At 46.8% G+C, this 12,070-nt stretch overlaps 1 protein-coding gene across 1 annotated transcript in view; it reads left to right on the top strand.

The window, feature by feature from the left end:
• The first annotated feature begins 4,310 nt into the window (after nucleotides 1-4,310).
• Nucleotides 4,311-12,070, top strand: part of LOC137143488 (protein MROH8-like) — a 32,711-nt gene continuing 24,951 nt past the window's right edge. The window contains exon 1 of the mRNA XM_067533285.1: nucleotides 4,311-4,648. Within this exon, the coding sequence (XP_067389386.1) occupies nucleotides 4,311-4,648 (338 nt within the window). The remainder of the gene's footprint in view (nucleotides 4,649-12,070) is intronic.

Raw genomic sequence — 12,070 nt, 5'->3', positions numbered from 1 at the left:
GAGGGAGAGCGTCTCCTGCCCACATGGCGCTGTCCACACAAGTGCTTAAGACAGCAAATCTTATGCCGGGGGTGTTTTTTTCCACACCCCCTGAGTGCCAAAAATTTAGACGAGGCTGGATTCCAAGAGACGTAAGAAAAAAAGCAGAAGGGTTCGCCATAAATAAGGCACAGCTGTTCCTGTCACAAGCACACCTGCCCAGCACCTAAGTCTGTCTATCAAGGGGAGGTATGATAGAGGTCTATGAAATCACAAATGTGGAGGGGAAAGTGAAAAGGGAAGTGTTATTTACCCCTCCACATAACACACAAACCAAGGGTCGCCCAATGGAGTTAATAGGAACAGGTTTAAAACTCACAGAAGGAAGTACTTCACGCAATGCACAGTCAACCCGTGAAACTCCTTGTCAGGGGATGTTGTGAAGGCCAAAAGAATAACTGGGCTAAAAAACTATTCCTGGAGGATAGGTCCATCAATGGCTATTAGCCACAATAGTGTGGGATGCAACCCCATGTGTTTCTAATCCTTCAGCTGCCAAAAGATGGATCACTCAATAAATTGCCCTGTTCTGTTCATTCCCCCTGGACCATCTGGCACTGGCAACTGTCAGAAAGACAGGATAGTGGGCTAGATGGACCATGGCTCTGACCCACTATGGCCATTCTTACATTCAGAAAAGTCTAGATGTGACCAAATAAAATCCTCTCCAGTTGCTTCTTCATTCCTCCCTTTTATGTCGGCTCAGAACACTCAGTGGTCAGTTGCTAGCTGAGGAAAACAAGCCTTCATTTACTGCCAGTTACACTGTCATCTCTTCTGCCTGCAAATCGCTGGAACACTTCTCTGATCCAAACAGACTGTTCTGATCCACTTCCCAGCAAGTGAAGAAAAAGCCCTTCATCTAGGGAATAAACCATTTGTTCAGCAGCATTTCCAGCTGTGCCTCATCTGGAGTTAAACCACCACAAAAAGAATATTATAGTTTACTGAAGTTCCCTGTCTCCCCTTCCCCGCATTCATGTTGGATTTGCTCACATGTCCTATCATTTCCTCTCTAGGCCACTGTGGTGATCGCATCTCAGCAGCACAGCCTCACTTTTGTTTCCATAGTGATAGGAGGCACTGACTGCAGAGAAATGTGATGGTTTCAGTATCTGGCTAACCCAACAGTGCCAGAGGGGGCAATTGCTGTTTATGAGCTATGCAGGGGGAAAAAGCCTGACCTGCTGATGTCAGTCTAGGGACTGGTTGAAATCAAGGGAGATAAAAAAAATGGGAATATCACAGTAGTGGGTGTAAGAAATTCATGCATGTGGGGTACGGCAAGAGAATGAGGGGAGTAGGGAGGACAGACAATGGAGGGATGCAGTGTGAGTGGAAAAAGAAGAGAATAGGAGGACCATTGAAATGTGGGAAACAATTGATATGAGCGGCAGGCAACTTCAGTCAAATAATATATAACAGGAAAACATCAGAGGCTATTTAAAAGCTTAAGCTATAGGAGGGAGCTATCCAATGCATGAAAAATGTTGATCTAATTTTATAGTGGTTTGGACCAGGCTCAATGATTTTGATTCAGCTTCATGAGATGCCCTGTTTTCTGGCTGTAGGATACAATTAATTTCTCATTTAAGGCAATGGGAGTTAGCACCCTGTGGTAACGGAGTCAGGTCTGAGGATTTTGGTCAGCTGAAGTTCTGAATCCTGGGAGTGGGGGAAACCACCACACACAGCCTACAACCAACTTGACAACAGCTAGGCTGCTGATATGCTGAGACCATCGTTTGTCATTTTGACTCCTTGTGATATTCATCTGTTGTCTCTTGTCTTGGATTATAAGCTTCTCGGGGCAGGAACTGTCTCTTTATTCTGTGTTTGTATAATGCCTAGTACAATGGAGCCTTGCTATATGACTAGGTCTCCTAAGTGCTCCAAGAAAATACATAATAATAACAAAATATACCACTGTAGGAAATTCCAGAAATCTAGACCATCTCTTTCTCTTGATTTCTTGCTCACAGAGCCTTGGGTGACACAGCTGCATGTGACAATCACCTGGAAAATAGCACGTCATTTATAAATAAAACAACTCAGTGGAAGAGGAAAGCTCTGGTTTATTTTTACTTGCTCTATGGACAACGGGATCTCACAACCTTTACCCACCATGGCCACAACATCTAGGATCATGTTTGTAAGTCTATGAGAGCCACAGTATTGTATCCAATACTAGAGTATGCACCTTGGTGTTGCTGATTGAGCAATGGTTTTGTGGCGACAACATAATATCTAGTGACCGGCACTCGCCCCCGCTCAGCCCCTCCCGCTCGGCAATTACAGTAGACCTGAGACCTGACCTTATCGGGACCTTTACTGACACACCTAAGATAGCACGTCTGCAATGGCAAACAATGGGACGTTGCAAATAGCCAGGGGCAGCCATCAACTGTTACGAATACGGCACATAGCCCAGCAGCCATTAGCTGTTACGAATACAGCACATAGCCCAACAGCCATCAGCTGTTACGAATATTGCACATAGCCCGAGTGCATAAACACTGCTGCATCTCGGTGGGTCTGACGGAAGAGAGCTGTCGGCCCACCAGACTGCACGCCTGAAGCTGCTGCCTCCCTTCCCGCCCCCGAGTCTTCTACTGGGCGAGAGTCGAGTCGAGTGTAACCGGTCCGGGTCTTGAATCCGAGCGTTTCTCGTATCCCCCCATTGGCCAGGCGTCATGACCCTGTTCCTCGTGGTGGTAAGATTTTAAATAGCATGCTTGTTATAGTTTTCAGGTATAATTAACATTAATTAATTATACTATTGGAAATCATCTAATCGTTAATTAGTGTATCCTGTGTCTTGTTATCCTTCTAATCTGCTTTAGTCCCCCTATTTAGGAAAGTAGATAAGTCTGTTATATGTGATGTTCCTTTTCCCTTGTAAAACCCCACACCCTCTTGGCCCCAAATAAACTTGTAAGTAGTTAAGAAACTGTTTTCTCTGCGTGGTGCTTGGTAACCTGGGGATTCCTTTACCTGTCTACAACATGGCGTCACGAACAGGATCCCCAATTACCAACCCACAATGCCCCTATCAGAATCCGGGTGCCACTAACAGGGAACTCCAATTTGAACACCTCCAGCACCACCTCCTAGTTAATAGAGGGTCCCCGTCAGCCCTTGAATGGGTCTGCTCCATAGGAGAAGGGACGCATTGCAAATCCTATACTGTTCCCTTAACACCCGAATCTGTAGGATGTTTAACAGTATGCCACCCTCAATTCAGAGCTACCCCTAGTGACACCAGCCTCCAACCCAGGTGTACGTCCACGGGGGACCGGAGGACCGATACGGACCCCGCAGAACTATGGTCTCATTGTACCCGGGTCCTCAAGACTGCAGGGGGCCACCCGCCCAAATTGACCCCGGCCCCCCGCATCTTTCCCGGCGGGCCCAGCCACAGCCTCTTAGTCCAACTTATTGAAGCCCTAGAGGGAATCAAAAAAGCAAAAAGGTTCAGACCCGACACTTATAAAGCTGACAAGGTGGCCACCTGTCTTCACGACATACTAGGCAAGACCCTGGACAAGCTAACCGTAATCCAGGGGGCATTGGTCACCTGTACACAATCTCAAATGTCCACCGCCCCCACTATCCCGCCCGATTCTTCTACCGGCTTTCCTGTCCCTCCCCCATATGAGCCTGAGCCCGAAGCAAAACTCCTCCCGACCAAACCTAAAAGCTGCTACCCTCCCTTACCAGAATCATTGAACCCAGAGCCCTCAGCTCCTGTCGAGGCTTTTCCCGTAACCGTCACCCGCCTTAAGGTAGACGGCCAGGGCCAACGAACCCAGGTCTCTGAGTCTAGGACTCGCACCAAACCTGAAATGAAGGAATTTATACGGGATACCGGCCGAGGACCGCTTGAAGCCCCACTAATGTGGCTTGGGCGCTTGACGTTAGAAAATGGTCAGGACTGGTTAGACCCTGCAGAGGCGACCATTATTGCCCGCACGGCCAGTTGGGCCAGGGGGTTCCCCGGTCACGCAGTCACCACCAATACAATCTGGAATCTCACGACCCCGGCCGTAGCGCTTCTTCACCTTCATGGGTCAGCCCGAGGGATGCATATCCCCGCCAACAGTATTAAAACACCCCAGCAACTCATCTACGCTATCGCCGGGGCATCTCTCACGGTATGGAGCCCCCACACCCACCCTCTCGGCCTTACCCAGGCTCAGGCAGCCTCACCCTCACCATTCCTCTTCCTAACCGACCCCACCCAAATTCCTATCAATGAGGGAGCAATTGACATGGCTCTCGAAGGCTGTTCCCACGTAGATACTGGGGCCCTCATCTGGCTGCGCACCTTCCACGGTTACCCCATTAGTCGATTATATGAAGCTGTCGACCGCATTAAGTGGCCCCAGGATGCTCGGGAAGCCTTAACCACCTTGGTCTCACGGGGATACCCAGATCCCCGAGACTCCCCTGAAGTGGCGGCCGCCCAAACCCCCATAAGTAAACCAAGACCTGATAACCCCCGTTTCCCCGAACGCACCAAAATCGAAAAGGCCATGTTCGGGTTCCTCCTCAGCCAAGGAATTAATAAAGAGGCCCTATGCAAAATGACAGATAATGAACAAAAGCAGTTAGCCATAAAATTGGGATGGACCGATTACGGCACCTCAGGGGAAAATTCAGGAGTCCAGTGCTCTTGCCCCAAACCATCTTCGGACCCAAAAAACTAGAGGCGGCCGAGTGCCTAACTGGGGGCCCGGCCTCTACCAAGGACACTCGGCCTTATGCTACTCTTAAAACACCCACCGGCCAGCCGGTTCGATTCCTTCTGGACACCGGAGCCCAGGTGTCCATAATTACCCCTGATGTCCCCCACGTCCCTACCAAAACCTCTATGTACGTACAAGGGTTAAACTCCATCGAAAAACGACCGGTAGTTAAAACTCATTTAACCTTCGGTCACACCCTGGCCACGCTTAAAGCCCTGCTGGGAGACCAGAATCTGCTTGGAGTAGACGAGATTCGGTTGTTTGACCTGGGGGACCAAGTCCGTAGCGTCCTCCCTATAACCCCGATTCAATCACCTCCCCACCGCCCGCAGTTAATATCTACCTCTCGTTGGAAGTTCCAATCCATTCCTACAGCACCTGAGGGCCAACAAGCGATTCGCCAATTAATTGCCTCCCTACTAACTCAGGGCAAAATTAAACGCACCCACGCCAGTACTTACTTGTCTAGCGCATGGGGGGTCCCCAAGCCTCACGCCCCGGGAAAGTACCGCATGGTTATAGATTATCGCCAAGCCAACCGGCGGGTACAATCATTAGCGTTTGCAGCCCAGTGGGAAATCCCCCAAATCGAGCGGGCCCTGCTAAATAACACCAATCAGTGGGGCTGCACGCTAGACCTTAAGGATATGTTTTACCAAATCCCACTGGTAGACAAAGAGGGGATCCTCAATTTTGCTTATGAGGGGGCCCAATTCCAGTGGCAAGTATGCCCCCAAGGGTACAAAAAACCTTTACCCACCATGGCCACAACATCTAGGATCATGTTTGTAAGTCTATGAGAGCCACAGTATTGTATCCAATACTAGAGTATGCACCTTGGTGTTGCTGATTGAGCAATGGTTTCTTTTTAGGGTACCATGTATCTGAGGTATTATACACAGTTTGGGGCTAGCTGGTAGAAAACAGAGGAAAGCCATCTGGAGGGACTCCAAAGCAGGGCAATAAAATAAAAGGATTACAGGCTCTTACGCTTGGAAGGGATTTAAAGGATTTGATATGTTCAGCCTAGAGAAAAGATGACAATGAGGGATATGACAACTTTCCTGATATATTTCAGATTTAATAGCACAAAAAGGGAGAACAATTGTTGAAGCTGATTAAGAGAAGTAATACAAAGAAGCAGATCCCTGTGTAGATGTACAAGAGAGACAGGGGATGTAAGTAGCATTCTCACTTCCTGGCTTGCCCTGAACAGGAGCCAGAAACAATCACAGTCCTTGCACTCAAACAGGACAAGGTCTGCCTCAGGCTGGTGACCACACAGAATCAGAGAAGATTAGGGTCACAAGGGACCTCAGGAGGTATCTAGTCCAACCCCCTGCTCAAAGCAGGACCAACCCCAACTAAATCATCCCAGCCAGGGCTTTGTCAAGTCAGGCCTTAATTGGTATTAACCTCCCCAATCAGGGAAGAGATGGCTTCTGATCCTTCTCCATGCTAGCCATGGACCTGACCCCATTCAGGGCAGAGCGTAAGCTGCACCCTGTAAATAGGTATAGCAGAGGCAGCCTGCAAGCCCTGGAAGAATTATTCCTATAAAAGGAGTAAGCCAGGGGAACCAGTGCTGCCCAAAAGGGTGATGCTGATCAGGTAGGGCATGTGACTGAAAGGGCTAGGATTATGCTTATTCAGTGTATCTCTGCTACAGCGTCCACCAATGGAACTTCAACATTAGAAATGACTCCCTTCCCTGGGGACACCTCCCCCAGTGTGTCTGTAGCGTCTCAATGGTGCAGAGAGATAGAACTGACTCTCATTTTATCCCAGTGTTGCAAACTGTCATGATTTTATGGAGATTCTCATGATATGTGCAGCTTATCTTGAAACCCCAGCTACTGGTATCATGGAATCTCAGCTGTCATTTTTTTGTAAAAAGTAAATTTCTAACCCTTGTGGTTATGGAGAAAAGCTGGAAAAAGTGAATGCTAAAAAGCTCAAAAAACCAAAAGGCAAGTAAAAAGAACCCAACCTTTATTATTTGTGTTAAATCTGATGGTTTTTAACGTAATTTTACCATTTTTAGAGTCAGACGCACGAGTCTGAATGTCTGGGATTGGCGATGCTATAACCTTGTAGAGCTGACTCAATTATCACGTAACAGTAAAGGCAATTGTCCAATAGGATAATTAGCTGCGAAAGGCCAAGGAGGCAGCATCACCAGAGACAATCATGACCAGATTAACTGGTGTGAAAAGGTTTGTACAGGCTGCCCAGGGGTTGGGAAAGAAAGGATTAATTGACTCTGTGTCCCAGAGCAGAATATATATCAGTGGTTCCCAACCTGTGGCCCGGGGGCCAAAAGTGGCCCATGGGGGCTTTCAAAGTGGCTCGCAGCTCCCCTCCCACTGACTGCAGAAGGGAGCCCTGCCTAAGGACCCAGGCAGAGTGCGTTTCCGCGGGGCTAAAAAAACGGTACAGGCTTCTTGCTGCAGCCAAGGGGACAGGAGATCAGCGCTCCCCTCCCCCTGGCTGTAGCAGGGAGCATGGCAAAGCGCTCTGCCTAGGTCCCTAGCCACTGGGGTCTCTGCTGGAGACAGAGAGAGGGAAGATCAGCGCTCCCCTCCCCCAGCTCCAGTGGAGAGCAAAGCGCTGTGCCTGGGTCCTTTGGCACTAGAGTCCCTACTGGAGCCAGAGAGAGGGGAGCACTGATCTCCCATCCCCTTAGCTGCCATTGCCTAGGGACCCAGGTGGAGTGCACAGGGCTACAGGATGTGTGCGGTTTCCCTGCTGCAGCCAGGGAGACTGAACTCCTTCCGTCCGGCTGCATGGGGGTGGGGGGAGGGAGAGGGCCTCCTGGCGGAGACTGGTGGCCCTTCAGGGTTGTATAAATGATATCTCTGGCCCTCAAGCCAAAAAGGTAGGGAACCACTGATATATACTGTCCCACAGATGCCTACTCTCATTCCAGGGATTGCCAAGGAGCAAAGCCACAGGGGGAATGTGAGTGAGCTCAGCTGGAGTGAATTACACTATCCCAAGGGACTATAAAAAGAGTGTGTGTATGAGACTTTGCTTTCTGTGGCTTTGGACCACTCTGATAACAGGCACCTTATTGCCAGCTACTCTGGCTGGCTGAAAAGAACCTTCTATGGATAACCAATGCCTCTAAAAATCAGGCTGTAAATATATTGTAATGAACTGATTGTGTGCGCATCTGTGGGGATATAACTGCCCTCTACTGGATGGAACCAGAACTGCTCAATTGTATGACATAGGCCCTATAATGGCAGCAGCTAAAGGAGCGTCTCTTATCACTTGAGTGGCAAGTAGCTTGTACTTTTGAAATAGGAGGATGTGAGTTCTGTCCTTGTTGTCATGAAGCTAGGAGTGGCCATGGTGTGTAGCATAATGACAGCTGCAAAGGGGAAGGTGACCATTGTTTAAGCTCAAAAAAAGGCTTGTTTTAAAATGCAGCGAAAATGATATCTTTGGAAAATGAAAGCTAACGTGGTTTAAAATAATAAGCTTCAGGATTTGCAAGTATACAAGAGTCTACTGCTGCGCCTTACTCATATATCTGAAAATTCTGTACACTAGTGTATAATTTTTTAACTCTACATTTTTTAACTTTAAATGTATTTTACTTTTGAATCAGAGTAAGACACGTTAAATGGTCAATAATATGGTCACTAGTAACAAAAAATCAGTTGTACAGTAACATGCAAAATCAGTCAGTGTAATCCAGCAAATCAGTAATATGAACTGGATTCCTATCTCATCTGGTATAAATTGGGTTAATGCCAATGATTTTAATGAAACTGCTCTGATTTACATTTACAGCTGAAGATCTGGCCCTGAATTTAGTAGGTACTATTCTGTTATGGTCAGTGTTTTCACCATAATCACACTGCATGTCATTAATTCCAGATTGTCTTTAAACGCTCTTCAGCACTGGTCTCCCATAACGTTTCCATTTACTTCTCTTCCTACCTTCTGATTTTCTTAGTAATCAAGAGTTTACAGGATGAGCACAGTGGGTCTCTTGAGATGGCATGGCAGCAGAGTCAGCAGTACTGTACATATCCATGCCCTGGTTCTGCAGTGCTCCTTTTGTCTTATCATTATATATTTATCCTGTCTGCCCCATGCTCATTCTGTGCCTCTCTGTTTACACAGTGGTGATACTGTGGTACACCATTCCTTTCTCTGTCTAACTGTAATGTTTCCAGAAACCCAGTGCAACCTGAAACCCAGGCTGTAACAGGATCTCAGCCAAATGATTAGTCCACTGCAGAGAAAAAGGATGTCACTTGATTTCTGAATGAAGCTTCCAATCTGATCTGGGGTCAGATCAGCGCTTTGGCCTGATGAAAACCAGTGAAGGCCTGGAGGCTGCATCGCAAAAGGAACAAGCAGGGAAACGTGAAGGACTGTATCATAGCAGGTCTAGCAGAGGGATTAGGAAATGGCTTTAGAATTCTGCAGCTTAATTCTGATTGGCTGTTAATGATGTCAGCGTTGTAAAGACAGAATCCTGCCCCCACACTGCGGCTGATGACTAAATACCTGTTGACTTTGCTGAAAGCAGAATTAGGCTCTAAACACACAGATCCAGCAGAATATCTGAGGTGCTGTTTGGATCCATCAATTAATCTGCCACCAGATTGCAAGGAGGGTTGAGATGATTTTCCTGCATCTGAGTCAGCCACATCTGCTTTCTAGCTACTGGTAATCACCCTGCCAGAGCTGATATAGCCTGATGGCTCATACCAATACCTCGGGAGACAATTTGGGGGTTTTGGTCAAATGATTTGCCATAGAAAAGACACCATGAGTTGCATTCTGCTCTCCTGTATTACAACCCTATTAGCGGCAGAATGTGGCCCTGAGTCAGCAAGTTAAGGGAAGTTAAGACTCAGGACCTCTCAGCCTTCTAATCCTGTGCTCTAACCATTAGATTAAATGACATTTTATAGGCTAGTGTGACTATGAGTACTTAATCTAGGGTTTAATCAGCCGCCTCATACGTGGACTAGAAGTATTTTTACAGGGAGCTAAATAGTGCAGTAGGCTAGTAAGCTAGCCTTTCACCTCTGGAGACCTGAACGAAGGATTGGTTTAGATCACAAATGAGTCACACTGTTACTAGCAACCTAGTTCTTAATGATCATTTATTCACGTCACAAATACCACACACTTCAGCATGAGGACCAGTCTCTGCTGACGAGGCCAAGGACGGGAAAGGCGGGGGGGTAATGTAGGCTATGACAGGTGCATTGGCAGAGCAACGTGGAGATTCAGAGCTGCTTGTTACAGACCGGGACGGTGCATTGGCATGATAATGCAGAAAGGCAACGCGATACTTTTTCCCTTCCTGCTCTGTTTGTCCTCTCACTCTTCGCTGCGTGCCTATCAGGCTGCCCCTGTGCACAGAGCAGTCTCTTTGGTCTCATCTGCCTAGAAGTCTCTTTACTGCTACAAATTCCTCCTTAAAACCCAGATCACGAAGCAATCCCTCCTATCTCCTTGTCATCAATAACCCTCACACTCTCCTTCACCTGAATTGTTGTCCAATATCTTCCCCTCTCCCAGGGCGATCAGATGGGGTGGAGGGGCAGAGGTCACTCTATCCTGGGATTATCTGAAATCCCCCACTTACGGGGAGTATTCTGTGTTCCGTAGCGAGGCTCCTCCTTTTGTTACAGGAGGAGCTGCTATAAGGGAGACAAGAAACAACATAGGTGGAGAGAGATTCACATAGAGGGGTATATCAGGGGGCAGAGCTGCACTTATGGAATAGTGGCAGTGCATAATGGCTTGGAACCAGATTTTTTCCCCTCACTGCCCAAGACAAGAAGGGCAAGAAATGCTACTAGGAAAGCATGCTCAGCTTCAGTGTAGCCATGCCATGCTGGTTGTCAGCAGCATCGACTTCCTGAGGAAGCCTGCTCCACTAAGTGTATTTGACAGGCTTTAGATGCTGGCAGGCATTTTAGCATCACTGGTTTCCCAGTGCAGGCTATTGCATGGATATGCTTCTGGCAATATTACACACTGGAGGGAAGGAGACACCACGCACATACAGGCATAGGAAACTTAGTTTTCATACTTATATTTTCAGTCATGCATTTAGAAACACTTTGACAATCCTGGCTGTAATGCGACTTGATCAGATTAGTGCAAGATTATGATCTGGATTAGAGGGGATTCAGAGAAGGATGAGTAGAATGATTAAGGGCCTGGAAAAACTCTCACATGAAGACCAATTGAAAATACTGGGACTGGTATCTTAGAAAGAAGATTATGAAGAATGGACATGATAAAAGTCTGTTAAACAATGAATGGCCTAGTGAAGGTAGGTCAGGAATTTCTCTTTCCCCATCTCATAACACAAGGACAAGGGGACATTCAATGGAATTAAAAGGTGGAAAATCTAAAGCTAACAAAAGAAAACATATTTTTCTCACACACTGTGTAATTAGACTGTGGAACTCATTGCCACAGGAAGTCATTGAGGACAAGAACTTAACAGGATTCAAAAAAGGATTGGACATTTATATGGATAACTAGAATAGCCAGGCTTATCTTAATTAATAATATTTTTGGAGGGGATAGCAAACTTCACAATTCAGAATTTAGAGCAATCTCTAATTAGTACAGATCAAGACAAGGCTTAATATGGGGGAAAGATTATTCCACATCTGCCTACTCTGGGGTTCTTACACCTTCTTCTGAAATATCTGGTGCTGGCCTCTGCCAGAGGCATGAAATTGGATCAGACTCAGGGACCATCTAATCTGGCATTCCTATGCCACATGAGTTCCAATTGATTATTTATGTTTGTAAAACACTTTTCCTGTGTATCAAAGTGCTGCACAGGGAGCAGTGATACCAAGCAAATATCTATCAATCAGTATGAGAAATTACATGGAAAAAAGAACTGTTTCCAAAGGAACTTGCACAGTAAAGACTAAAGTGCTGGTATGAATGTGTACTGTCTGAGAAGCTGAGTGCCAATACCTGGTCTCTAAATCCCGCAGAGGGGATGGTAGGAAGCACTGTCAGAAAATCAGCTATGGGACACAAAGTGCAGACTGGAATATACAGTGAATGAAGCTTTGCAAACATGGAAGGGCCAGAGTGTGAAATATTTCTAAACAAGCATTAGTGAAATAAAACTAATCCCCAGTTGCACTGGAAACAGGGCAACTGCTTGAATAAACAGGTAAGGAGAATGAGAAGAGGTGTGTGGGCGGGTGAGGAATTAAATGCACCACTGATATTTGAATAGACCATAAACTATCAAGGGACAAAGGGGGAAT

The sequence above is a fragment of the Emydura macquarii genome, unplaced genomic scaffold (assembly GCF_026122565.2).
Source record: "Emydura macquarii macquarii isolate MOO-44397 ecotype Brisbane River unplaced genomic scaffold, CSIRO-AGI_Emac_v2 contig_3328, whole genome shotgun sequence".
NCBI lineage: Eukaryota > Metazoa > Chordata > Testudines > Chelidae > Emydura > Emydura macquarii.
Note: the sequence above shows the minus strand (reverse complement) of the source record. Positions and strands in the feature narration are given on the sequence as shown.